Here is a 14,649-nt window from a genome sequence, read left to right on the forward strand (position 1 = left end):
GCTAAAGTGGATAGAGAAAAATACTGTTAACTGATGGTACATGGAGGGGATTATTATCAATGTAATAAAACAAAGTATATGATTTGTTGAATGTTAAATTGATGTTATGTCCTGTAAACTTTCACTCAATCCACAATAAAAACCTTAAAAACAAAACAAACCACATACATGAAATGTTGCTCAACAATATTAGCTGGGAAATTAAAATGAAAACCAGAGTGAGATTCCATTGTACACCTTAAAAAATGGATAAAAAAAAAATTTTAGATGGATCTTTAGAAGTACTGCTACAATATAGAGCAATTTGTACTCTTAAACACAAAATGGTACATACAGCCTCTTTGGAAAACAGTTTTGTATTTTTTTTTTTTTATAAAGTTAAACATATATTAACTATGAGTCACCCAAGTGAAACAAAAACATATATTCACTCAAAAACCACGTGTAAGGAGTTGTTTATAGCTACTGTAATTCTAAAAAAAAATAATTGGGGAAAATAGGATTTAACTGATGAATGGCTTACAAAACTAAGGTTCAGCTACACAACTGGATACTGCTGAACAATGAAACACGAACAGACTGTTGATTCATGAAACTATATAGATGAATCTCAAATGTGCTGGACTGAATCAAAGAAGCCAGAATCATAAGGCTAAATAGTGTGATCCTATTTAAAGACATTTTGGAAATGGCAAAACTATAAGGACAAAGAGACGGGCAAATCAGTGACTGGGGAAAGAAATGCAACAAGAAAGAAAAAGGGAAAGATTTTTGTGTAACGAAACTATTCTACATGGTTGACTATGGGTATATGACTTTATGTATCAACATTCAGAGAACTGTACGCTAAAAGCAAAATTTTGCAGTATGTAACTTCAATAAACCTGAATTAATTAAAAAAAAGTCATGCCATTTATAGAACTCACCATCCAGGGTGGACTGTAATGGACCTATTCTCCCCATCCGCCGGAACCGCCACACATTTCTGGATGATGGTACATAGAGCTGGGTGACCTATGGAATTATCAATCCTCGTTTAGTACTTTTTGTGCTTGATTACAAACTTTTAGCTGGTCAAATCTGAACAGAATTGATGTTTAACCTTATTTATAATAAATGGCTCCATATGATAAGCCCTGGACTGTGAACCATAGGTGCATAGTTCGAGCCTGCCAGTTCCTCTGCAGGAGAAAGATGAGGGTTTCAATTAAAACTTCGGAAACCTTATACAGTGTCACTATATGTCTCAACAGACTTGGCAGCACTTAGCAAAAGCAACAATTCTATAGGCCTCTTGCTTTGATGTATCTTCTTGCTTTTTGTAGGCTATTTTTGCATGCCCTGTCTCCTACAGTGGGTATCCTTTCAGATTTTTACAGTGTAGTTATCTTTTTCTAATACATCCCAAAAGAATCTCTCATTGCTCTTTTTAACAAATGGGTGTACACAGTAAAATGTCATAATATAGTTGTTTTAGTGAGCAAAACTGTATTATACTTTAAAATTATTTTCAAATATCCATTGACTCATAAATTTTGTTTCAGTTAACTTGTTTGAATTAGGAGCCAAACAAAGTTAGTATAGTTACAACTAAAACTATCTCTTAAATTGAACTGAATCTATAGGCTCCCCATACACTATTTTTTCCACCTTGGAATTTTATATGAAGAAACAGAATCACCTTTCCTGTAAAACTTTCCATAATCTGGAGTTTGCTCATTGCACTGTCATGGTGCTGTTTTATCAGGTACATCAAAACCATGTCCTTATAGATATACATCTAGTAGTCTGATCACAAGTACATTTGATACAATGAAACCTCATGGGTAGTATTGCGTTCTTTCATCAAGAAGCACATAGTATTGGCTTGGCCTTGCCCAGATCAATGCTCCTCCAAGTACAGGTCTGTAAACTGTGACAGGTCGGAACTTGAGATAAAGAACTTGCATCAAAATATAAATCAATAGTTAGTAAATACATTGTTTGGTTCAGGCAATTTTTTTTCTTTTCCTTCCATAACAAAACTTTCTGGAATAAGGAAGCAGTTCAGTGATTCATAGTCTGGTATAAGAACCTTATATTGTTGAGGACACATCATCTGCAGGATAGCAGCACCAGTCCACAGACCACAGTGGCCCAGATCTCTTCCTTCATTAGAAAGTTAAAAATGGTGTTATTTAGCTTGTATCATTAACTATTTGTTTAGCTGAAACACATTTCATAAAGGGAATTACAAATGCAGATTCCTTTTTTCTTTTTAAACTAGTATTAAAAAAATGAAGTGGTTGTTTTGCATGCTACAACTAATACATGTTACAACTAATAACTAATAAAGTTCTTTTTGTATCATGTACTCAGAGATTTTAACATATTTGATGGTTCTGTCTATTGCAGTTATTATTTTTACTGATGCTCAAATTTTCACCTTTGATCAGCTGGAAACTCTAAGAGTCCTTTCACCAAATCCAGTAACATTTGGTTTTCTTACTTTCTCATATGAGACAATGGGCCACATTGTCTAGACTTTTTAACTGATTCTTTCCAGTGGAAAGTGTGTTTAGAGACCAATTCTAGAACTGGAAGTATTCACTACTCCTGGATTTGTCTGTAGACCTTTTCAGTGGGCAGAGCTAAAAACTACATGACTTAGAGACAAAATATAGCATGAATACATACTAATGCTAATGAAACTATGCTAAAACACAATTTTAAAACACATTTTTATAATTGTTTCTTTCATTCTCCCTCTGATTCCTCAACCCTACGATTCTGAGATAAACCCAGTCAAACCCTAATAACAAAAATAAAAATACTTCAAGTCCTATTAACATTAAAATTTTTTCTAATATATTATTAAGCCTATTTTAGTTATAGCAGTTAGTAATCATCAAATCTTTGATCTTTTAGAAAATCAAAGATAAAGTTCTATTTCCTTTAAGTATTGATCATGTTTACTATTAATATAAAATCAAAACTTTTTCAATTCCTCAATATAATCATTAAGCTTCAGTATAATTTATGGTTAAAAAGAATAAATTAGCATTTAAGAAAAAAAAAGAATAAATTAGTATTAACTAAAAAAAGAATTAATATTACTATATATATTCTGCTATGTGACTTAACACTTACTAATAAAAAAAGTTTACGATTATGGTTTAGTTACGTATTAAGTCAGGATTAATAACTGTTTTAAGGAATATATTCTTCTAAGAAAGATAAAAACTGAAAAAAATATTATCCACAAAAATATTACAAAGATCTTTCAGTAACACCTTATCTGCTTTAATATCTTCTTGTTCTGACAGCCAGTGATTTGGAGGACAAAAGTTTCTTCGGGTATCTCTGGACTTCAACATTTTCACTAGATTGGTGATAACCTAAAGAACATGAACAGTCTGTGTCATATAAACAGGTCCAACCAGAACTGTAAAAAGCAGTATCACGTCACAGAAATAGACTCAACAACAATGCACACTTCTTGGATGTAAATATCTGAAAGTCCATGATATTAAGCAATTAAGTAATCGAGATTGGAGTCCTGGTAGTGCTGTTGTTAAAGCTGCCGACTTAAAGGACAGTGGTTCGAATCCTTCAGCCATTCAGCATGAGAAAGATGCAACAATCTACTTCCGTAAAACTGTACAGCCTTGCAAACTCTACAGGGCAGTTCTACACTGTCATGTATGATCTCCATGAGTGAGAATTTGACTTGATGACAGTAGGTTTGGTTTAGTTGAGATCTAGCCATAAGCCACCAGAATGAGTTTATAGAAAAGTGTTTCTATCTACAGATCATTAGTATGCATTCTTAGTATAAAGCAATTAGTTATCTACCAACAAAAAAAATTAATACACATTATCTATAATAATACTGTTTAAATACAAGAGAAATGATAAGTTTAAAACACAAATGTGAGACTGCATAGTTCATGTGAGCTATATTGGAAGAGATCATCTACAAGTGTGATAAATTTGCATATATAAATACTGGACAAGCAAGACTGTACAATCTCAATTTTAATAGAGATTTCCTTTCAAAATTCCATTAATTCACATCTATATGCAACAGAAAGGAGCTCTGGTGGCATAGTGGTTACGAATCGGGCTGTAAACCTCAAGGTCAGCAGTTGTTCCACGGGATAAAGATGAGGCTTTTCTGCTCCTGTAAAGATTTATAGCCTCAGAAAGCCTGTACAGGATCGCTGAGTCGGAACCGACTCCAAGGCACATAACCACCACCACTACCATATGCAATAGAAATAAAAATATCATATTAATGAAGTTCAGGGAGCGTGGTAACTCTGTAGAATAAGCAGTTGACTACAAACTACGAGGTTGGTTATTTAAGACCATCAACCAACCACTTGACAGGAGAAAGATGAGGCTTTCTGCACCTATAAAGATTTAGTCTCAGAAACCCCATCCATAGTCACTCCGAGTTGGAACTGACTCAACGGCACAGAGCAACAACGATAACAATAAAATGTAAACCCAGCATGCAGGCATCAGAAGTTCTGTGTGCCCAAGTAAAACTGCTGACAACCTACTATACTACAGACACTATTTAGATGGTACCCCCATGAGAAGAGAAAAAATAATACTGAACACTTTAGCCATACAGACAGAACTACATTAGTAAAAACTCTCAAGAACTACAAGAAAACTTTTCAATTGGTGGATATTTCTTATCAATTTAGAAATGACATCTTTCTTGTGGTATTTTAAAAGCATACGGTAATACTATGGTGATATGTTCCTTCCTAAATTAGCAGAAATTTGCTTAGGTAAGCAGTCAGAATGATTTTGGTATTATTCTTTGACCTTGACTGTATTGTGGAGGCTAACAAGAAAGTCTGACATATTAAAGTGTGCTAGCTTAGTTTATGACAAATGCAAACTATGATTAAGTTCATCTCAGTATGTAATAGATCATTCTATTATAAAAAACTAAGTATATGTTCACCTGTTAGTGGAGACAGAAATACAGTCTTTTGGTATGATGAAAATCATGTGCAAGCTTTCCACTCTCAAGATTAATTATATTGATATTTTAAAATAATTCATACTAAATAATTACTGTGGTTAAATTTAGGGAGTCCTCGTAGAGCAGTAAGGAGCTCTGGTAGCGCAGGTCAGCAGTTCGAAACTACCAGCTGTTCCATGGGAGAAAGAGGAGGCTTTCTGCTCTCATAAAGATTTACAGCCTTGGAAACCCTGTACAGGGTTTGAATCGCTATGAGTTGAACAGACTCCATGGCACATAACAACAACAACAACAACAACAGTAGAGCAGTGGTTAAGTACTAGGTTGCTAATGTTGAAAGGTTGAAGGTTGCTCTGCAGGAGAACGATACAGCAGTTGGCTTCCAATAAAAGATATACAGCCTTGCAGACACTTTGTGGTAATTCCATTCTGTCCTACAGGGCTGCTGTGAGTCAGAATATCCACTCAATATTAATGGGTTTGGTTGTTTTGTAGGGATTTTTTTGGTCGTTAAGTTTACTGCTTCATGTTTGTTACAAATGGCAACAGAAGACACACTATGACAAAAAATATACGCGCATTTATTCAATCAGACCCATTTATTTAAGGCTTCCACATATCATCCCATTAGATCCTGATGTTTCCATGAGTTTATCATCACTATTTTACAGTTGAAAAAAAGAGTAAATAACTTACTCAAGGTCATGCAACTAATAAACGGCATGCCACATGTGCCTAACTCCAGAAACCAGAATATCATCCACCTCCCTATAAGCCTCTCTATTCAATCTGTTTATGAGGGCATTTATTTTTTATAGGTCTGGGAGCAGAAAGCCTCATTTTTCTCCAGCAGAGTAACTGGTGGATTCACACTTCCAACCTTTTGGTTAGCAGCACAACTTGTAACCCGGTGCATCAACAGAGCTCCCAAGTAATCACGTAATACTTATTTAATGTCTTAAAACCACTGATCTTTTTTTCTTAAAAGGCAAAACAACAACAACAAAACAACAAAATGATGGGGTGAAAGAAAAAAGGAAAACAAAAGTGATTTCAATCTAAGAAGATGGCCAGGATGTCAAGGCATCATTTTTTTGTTGTTAGGTGTCATCGAGTCGGTACCAACTCATAGCAACCGTATGCACAGCACAACGATACACTGAGTGGCGTTCAGCCACCTGAGACATCATTGTAGGCAAGGAAATTGAATTTGGCAGTTGAACCTGAAGATGGGAAAGACACATCTCAAATACAGCATTTGTTTTAGCATTAGTCTGCAACAAATGACCCTTTCTTTTTGTAATATATTATATATACACTCTTGGTGTTGCGCTGTAGGACCAGCACTGGACTGCAAATCACAAGGTCGGCAGTTCAAACCCACCATATATTGTTGCTGTTAAGTGCCACTGAGTCAGTTCCAACTCATAGTAGCCATATTCAGGGTTTCCAAGGAACAGCTGATGGGCTTGACCATTTAAGAGACTGTGAACCACAAGGGCAGCGGTTCAAACCATATATATGGATATATATATACCTGAGTATGAGTATGTATATACATATATGTATATACACACAAACACATACATATATATACACATATATGTATATATAAGGAGCTCGGGTAGCATAGCAGTTATGAATCAGGCTGCGAAACTGATTCAGCAGTTTGAAACTACCAGCTGTTCTGCGGGAGAAAGATGAGGATCTTTGCTCCAGTAAAGATTTACAGCCTCAGAAACCCTGTACAGGGTCGCTATGAGTTGGAACGGACTCCACGGCCCAAAATAACAACAACAACACAACAAATGTATACATATATATAAAGCATATCATGGGACATGCTTGTATTAAAATAATTATTCACTGTTTATTTGATATTCAAATTTAATTGGGCATCCTATAATTTCTGTTTATTAGTTTGCCAACACTAGTCTCGGGCCAAACCCCAAAATACTCATGGCTGGTGGGTTATGTGTTTTTAAGCTAATCTAAGCAAATCCTCAAAACTAAAAAGAAAAAAACAAAAACCTTAATATATAAAATTATTAAACACAATCTATTACACCATTTGAGTTAAAAATAGGTGGTGATAGCTGTAACTAGGTCATAAGACTCTAACACCAATATTAAAAAGAACACGTAAATAACTGCTTAGAAACCTACAGACTCCTTATAAATATCATACTTGAATCTTCTGAAAGATCACAAATTACCAAGAATTATTTTCACAACATCAATGCATGTTTAAAAGCCCACTGGCTACATGAACAAAAGAAAATCCTGACTTACTGAACTTATGGAAAATATTTTCAAGCATCTGTTGCTAAGTACAGTCCAGTCCGTTCTGACTCATAGTGACCCTGCATATGGTTTCCAAGGAGCAGCTATTGGGTCTGAACCACCAACCTTGAAGTTAGCAGTCTCAGTGTTGATCCTACAGTGCCACATCATGATTCCGCTCAAGAATAACATATATCATATAATACAAGGGTAAATAAAAAAGTATTGCTGCTTGGGTTCCAGTTCATGCACACGAGTTTATTCAAAACAAAATGGCTTTAAACATGTCTGTGGGATTAGTGGATGACTGTAAACAAACTCTCTTAATAATATACTTGCCTTAATCTTGTTAGGATGCCTTTAAGAAAAAAAAAAAAAAAAAAGGCCTGGGTTGAGACCAGACGGTGTGAGACTTCCTTAGAAAAAAAGGCCTTGTCTAAATAGTAGCTTCCACGGGGATCTACTGGTGGTGGTGGTGGCTGTGTGCCCTGGAGTCGGTTCCGACTCACTGCGACCCTGTACAGGGTTTCCGAGGCTGTAAATCTTTACAGGAGCAGAAGGCCTCATCTTTCTCCCATGGAACAGCTGGTAATTTCGAACTGCTGACTTTGCAGTTCACAGCCCGATTCATAACCACTACACTACCAGAGCTCCTTCTGGACCAATTGAATTCTAGGCAGGGGAGTCATCAGCTCAGAAGGTTACGGTGGCTGTTTTCTGGATCCCAAAGGGATCATTTTAATAAATTATCTCAAAGGACACAGGGCGTTCATGAGGACTTATAATGAAGTTTTAAGAAAACTGAAAATTGCTTTGGTAGAAAAAGGCCATAAAAGTTTCATCAATGAATGATGGTTTTCATCAATGAATAATGTTTTTTTTTTAACCATCAAGCCAATACACCTGCACATTCTTTGATGCTAGCAAAAAAAAAAAGAATTTTGTTGGGAAACCTTACCGCATCCACCCTATAGCCATGATCTTGCCCCTTTAGGCTTCTTTTCGTTCCCTAAACTCAAAGAACATTGAAAATGAACATAATTTGAGTCTCAATGATGCCAAAATTGCCATTTTGATATGGTGTAAACCTAAGATCAGAGAATTCTTTGGAAAAGGATTAGAGAAATGGAAACAGGCTTTCAGAAGTATACAGACCTAAACGGAGGAGAATAGGTCAAAGAGCAACAACTTCACATTTTGACATTTTTATAAAACAAAAGCATCTATGATTCTGTAGCAATACTTTCTGACTTAGCCTCATAAATTTACATATCAAATCATTTAAGGCTACTGACGTTAAATTATAACACATATGAATGGAATGGAGATTATTAAGTTATAGCCCATGTTCTGAAAGGCAATGGGAATACTAAATTATATTAGAATAGAAAATAAATTTAAAAAATTTTAAGTCTGGAGAGTCGTGGTGTGGAGCTGCAGGTTAATGTGCTCGGAATGCAAGGTCGGTTTGAACAACGAGGTCGGTGGTTCAAGCTCACCAGCTTCTCCTTGGAAACCCTATAAAGGGTCACTATGTGTCAGAACCAACTCAATGGCACTTAAAAACAATACCAACAAACGCCTGCTTAAATATTATTTGAGTAAGTAAAATCACATCTTAGTGAATGCTTTTAAAAATTCAATACAAAGAATATAAAACAGCATGTATTTTGAAGATAATTAAGAGTGGTAAATGTTTCTAAATATTAAATGAGGATATTTTAGAAACTTGATTTTGTAATGTAGAACAAAAAATGTTTGACAAACTGGGGAAGGGGGATTTAACATTCAAACTATAGTGTGTATTTGGTAAAGCACTATGTCTAAGAATTATCATTTCACAGAGGACAAGAATGAAAAGTTTAGGGTGATTTTAGCATCTTTTGTACTACAATACTTCTTTAGCTTTTTTGTTTTATCTCATTGCAATTAGCTAAAATTTTCAACTCTGTAGTGATACTCTGCAGTTAGGCAATACCAACAAAACCTTATCCTAGGAGAGAATAGGCACTCAATGTTTGTGGAGTCTGTTGTATGTGTGTTTGATAGTGAGTAAAGCCTAACCCACAATCATTTACTGACTATCTATGTGGGTTAATGCTCTAGACTGCAAGGTCAGTTTGAACCACAAGATTGGCGGGTCAAGCGACCATCTACTCCTTGGAGACTAGAGAGTACTAAACAACAACAAAAAATAAACACTTTTAAATTAGAAAATTATGAAAAACCCGATTCTGATAACTTTGTCAAAAAGTTGTTGTTGGTTGTTAAGTGCCGTTTTGTCAGTGCCAACCCATAGCAACCCTGTATACAAGGAGCAGCTGGTGAGCCTGAACTACCGACCTTGTGGCTCAAACCAACTGCAGTCCAGTGCATTAACCCACAGAGTCTCACACCAGGACTCCTTTGTCAAAAGGTTAATCAAGCTTAATTTACATGTTGTTGTTGTTAAGTGCCTTCGAGTTGGTATGATTCATAGCGACTCTATTGCATAGAGTTCCAGAGGCTATAAATCTTTGCAGGAGCAGTAAAAGCCTCATCTCTCCTGCTAAGTGGCTGGTGAGCTCCAACACTGACCCTGTAGTTGCAGTCCAGTGCTTATGAGCTCCCAGCCGCTCCTCAGAAACACTATACAGGGTTCACTAGGAGCCGGAACAAAGTCGAAGGTACTTAACAAGTTATCATGGGAGTCAGGTGTGGCACTATAGGATAAGCACTGGATTGCAAGGGTGGTGCTTCAAACCTACAGCCACCTCTTGGAAACCCTAAACAGTGTGGCTATGAGTCAGAACTGACTGTATGACACTCAATGACAACAAATTATCTCTTGTTAAAAGGTATTTTTTAAGACAACTTTCTCAAGCCCATGTTTAAAATATGACAAAATTACTATTTATTTTGCTTAGTAGTAAAAATAAAAAAGATACAACCAAACAAAAACCAACTCTCAAAGAAAGAAAACTATATGACACAGCTTTATAAGGGTATACTGCCTGCATCATTTTTCCAACTCTTGTTAAGGATAAATGATTAACAGTGACAGTTGATGGTTTGATGTAAGGATTACGTACCATCATTAATATCTTTTAAAGAAGACTTTTGAAACTGAAAAATACAGATCACCCAGTAAGAAAGTAAAAATCATTTATGATACCATCCGACTCTTTTATTCACTAAAATATATAATGCAGGCATGAAAACTTTCTTTGGTCCTTAGAGGCAGCTCCTGGTGGTGGTGGTAGTGTGCCCGTGGAGTCACTTTTGACTCATAGTCACCCTGCATAAGGTTTCCAAGGCTGTAAATCTTTATAGGAGCAGAAAGCCTCATCTTTCTCTCAAGGAACAGCTGGTAATTTCGATCTACTGACAGTGAGATTAGCAGCCTGGCTCTTAACCACTATGCTACCAGAGCTCCTTTAATAATCTGGAATCTGTCCATAAAAGGAATATCAAAACAAGATTTTCTTCTTCTTTACAGAGCTAAAGCAATTATAGCTATAAATTAAACTTCAGGAAGAGTTTATAAATGTATAAACTGTTTTAGCAGTGTCAATGCAGGGCTTGGAAACTGACCTCAATTCTTAAACTGATAAAGAAAGATGATTTTATCCACTTAAAATTCTATGTTCTCCGATCAGCTAAAAGAGCCTCTCACACAAATTAGTTCAGTAGGACCATCATAATATTGGAAAATGTCAAAGTGCAGGAATCCTATACAATTAAAATAAAAGGAGCTCTGGTAGCGTAGTGGTTACGAATTGGGCTGCGAACCGCAAGGTCAGCAGTTCGAAACTACCAGCCGCTCCGCGGGAGAAAGATGAGGTTTTCTACTCCCGTAAAGATTTACACCCTCGGAAACCCTGTACAGGGTCGCTATGGGTCGGAACCGACTTGACGGGACTCAACAACAACAACAAAACTAAAAAATCTTTGTAACAACTCAATTTCAAACTTAAATGAATAGCAAAAAAAGTAAAATTTTACTCTAATTCTTAAAACTCCCAGAGATTAATAAATTGGTAGGCAGCTATTTTGAGGCCCAAGAAAAATTTCTACACCAAAACTTTCACTTAATGTTTAAGCAAAACAAAATAATAAAGCCAGGGGAAAATGTTTTATATCACATTATTAAATTTTGAAATTTCCAGCATCAAAAGATAAAACTGTCATATGAAAATTATGAAGTCTCAAAGTTGCTATAAAATAAATCAACTGATAGTGTACACACAACCTGATATGAGCCCTAATGAAAAGCTTTATTAACAAGGATCCTATAGTCTAATTAAATACTTAATGGAAAACCCATATGCTACCATAATATCCAGATATCTAGGGTAAGTTTACATAAGAATTATACAGCAAAACCTGTGAAAACTGGAACCTGTGTAAAGTGGAAACCTGTCAAATATTTTCCACTAAGAGAGAACAAGAGAGAAGTGATGAGACTTCCTTGTCAATGAGGAAATTTTGTTAGTCCTGGGAAAACAATGCAGTCTTGTTGCGTTCCGGCTTTCAAAGGTTTCACTATGGTTTACTTTTAACTGAGAAAAGTTGCAAGGTTGTCAACCTTTAAGAATGGATATAATAAAGGTATATATATCTGTGACCTTCAAAGCTACTTAGGAATACAGTGGTGGTGGTTGTGCTGTGGAGTTGATTCCAACTCATAGGGACCCCATATAGGGTTTCTGAGCTCTAAATCTTTATGGGAGCAGAAACCCTCATCTTTCTCCCAAAGAGTGGCTGCTAGATTCAAACTGCTGACCTTGTGGTTAGCAGTCCAACTCGTAACCCACTATGCTACTAGAGCTCCTAGGAATATAGAGATAGATAATTAATAAAATAAATTGTGCAAACACATATTACACCAATCTGCACAAATTATAAATTCAATGATGCATTAGTCCTGTATTCAGTGCAATGAAAACATTATCAGTTACTCTCACTGCTCCTAATGCTCATGCTCCTAAGTGAAATGTGTTGTACAATCAGGCAGAATAGGCTGCAGAGAGACTATCGGGGACTTGTCGAATGAATAAGCATTCCTTAATTAGCCCATCAGGTTAAGTGCAAGCATTAATGGTCCTTTCCTAAAGTCTAGCTTGACATCTTTCTCCAAACATGGCCAAGAAGAAAGTTCCATTAGCAATATTAATACAAGCTTAGTTGATCATTTTCATTCAATTAACTTCTTTCAATTAAATAGATAGCTTGACAAAAGCAGTGATAAAAGACCTAAAGGGACAGCTGATGACTCGAACTGAACATTAGTGTGCGAGAGGTCGCTGGTATTAAACGGACTGTAAATCTAGCATTCAATTTGGAAAATGCATTTCTTCTGCTCTCACTCCTGTAATGAGCGATTTTAGCTGACTAGATGTGTTTGCTGCAGAAATTTCATGGAAAGTCAAGCACCCTTTTCCTTTGCTTTTTTCTACCCCAGTGGTTATATTCTCAGTGGTGGCAGGTTCCTGCCAACACTCCAGCCACGGCAACTTATGACTACCCTTCTTGCCATGATTAAAAATGAAGATATTTGAAAATAATTTATATCCAACTTACATTACATTAATAACCTTACTTCACATTTATTAATCAATTTTATAAAAGGCTTAAAATATAAAACAATCTTTAAGAAAGAGATCCTTTAATGAATAAAAAGCATCATAGAAGTATTTAAAATTTTTATTTATACTTTTTCTTATCACCAAAAAATTTACAAAAAAGACCTATTTTGTAATATAAAAATATCATTTTAAAAGACGCAATTGTAAAATAAAACATGAGTTTTCCAAAATAAAACTGATGCCTAAAATGAGCCTGTATTTCTTTCAATATTTATCAAGCCAAAACAACAAATCATGTATATATATATGTTGTCGTTGTATGTTGTGGAGTCTATTTCAACTCATAGTGACCCTGTACAGGGTTTCCGAGACCGTAAATCTTTACAAGGAGCTCTGGTAGTGTAGTGGTTACGAATCGGGCTGTGAACCGCAAGGTCAGCAGTTCGAAACTACCAGCTGTCCGCAGGAGAAAGATGAGGCGTTCTGCTCCCGTAAAGATTTACAGCTTCGGAAACCCTGTGCAGGGTCGCTATGAGTCAGAACCGACTCCACGGCACTTAACAACAACAACAACAAATCTTTACAGGACCAGAAAGGCTCGTCTTTCTCCCACAGAACAGCTGGTAGTTTTGAACTGCTGATCTTGCGGTTTGCAGCCTGATTCGTAACCACTACGCTATCAGAGCTATATATATATCTTACCTTAAATAACTGAATCCATCGTTTTTGTTCCATTTGTATACATTGTTGCATTTCAGAATTAGTAGTAACTCCAATACTTTGAAATGCTATAACATATTCTTCTCGAACTTCAGGTTTTGTTTCTGGATAAGCCAACTTGATGATCCCTAAGCATGCATCACGAAGGCATCGAGATAACATTATCAGCTCTTCTAGAGTAAAAGGCATCATTGATGATTGTCTTTGACCTACAACTGAAAAACATAATACAATTTTCTATCAAAAAAATTTTTAATTGAAAGCTTAACACTTAACATGCTCTATTCTGTGAAAACTGATAGATCGTGGAGCCAACAACAAATTGATTTCTCATAATTCTTACCTTCGATGGGATCACCGAAGAATTCATTATCGTGTATGGAAATTAACGAATGACTAAACAAAGAGCTAAAAAGGTAAAAGAGCGGGATGATTCGACTAGAATCTTCAAAAGACATAGGAGAACCCCTTGATATCACCTGAAGCAATGGCACCATAGACCTTGAATTGGGGAGGAGAAAAACAAAATTATTTCAAGATTAGTGTAGGTTTAGGAATTAATTAAGACATGACAGCAGACAAACATGGTCAGGGAAGATAACATTTATACACAGACAAGGCAAGGTAATTTAAGGATCTAGGTCAGTAAAGAGTATTTTGTTGTTGTTAGTGCCATAAAGTCTGTTTCGACTCATAGCAACCCTACACACAACAAAATAAATCACTGCTGGTCCTACACCATCCCCACAATTACATTTGAATAAGTCCATTGCTGCTGCCACTGTGCCACTCCATGTCGTTGGGGTTCTTCCTCCCTTCGCTGATCAAGCATGATATTTTTTTCCAGGAATGAAAACAGCACACCAACCCTGATATTTGTGTCTTTCAGATCATTCCCAGAGGAATGCCACTATTAAAGATACATACTTTACTTTTAAAGTGAAACGGTCTCTTTATCCCCCTATTTAAAATTCTTCCTCCACTTAAACAAAGGCAGGTCATTCTAGTCTCATGACCAGTTACTTATATTTGTTGTTGTTGTTAAGTGCTGTCATGTCAGTTTCGACTCATAGTGCGCCTGTATAGAGTTTCCAA

The 14,649-nt window shown here is 36.0% G+C and overlaps 1 protein-coding gene across 1 annotated transcript in view; it reads right to left on the bottom strand.

The window, feature by feature from the left end:
• Positions 1-14,649, bottom strand: part of UBE3C (ubiquitin protein ligase E3C) — a 222,417-nt gene that overhangs the window by 86,939 nt on the left and 120,829 nt on the right. Inside the window, exons 12-15 of the mRNA XM_006871289.1 lie at positions 13,898-14,055; positions 13,537-13,769; positions 3,273-3,377; positions 927-1,014 (exon numbers count right to left, since the gene is read on the bottom strand). Coding sequence (XP_006871351.1) covers positions 927-1,014; positions 3,273-3,377; positions 13,537-13,769; positions 13,898-14,055 — 584 coding nt within the window. The remainder of the gene's footprint in view (positions 1-926; positions 1,015-3,272; positions 3,378-13,536; positions 13,770-13,897; positions 14,056-14,649) is intronic.

Source organism: Chrysochloris asiatica, unplaced genomic scaffold, assembly GCF_000296735.1.
Source record: "Chrysochloris asiatica unplaced genomic scaffold, ChrAsi1.0 scaffold00166, whole genome shotgun sequence".
NCBI classification, from domain to species: domain Eukaryota; kingdom Metazoa; phylum Chordata; class Mammalia; order Afrosoricida; family Chrysochloridae; genus Chrysochloris; species Chrysochloris asiatica.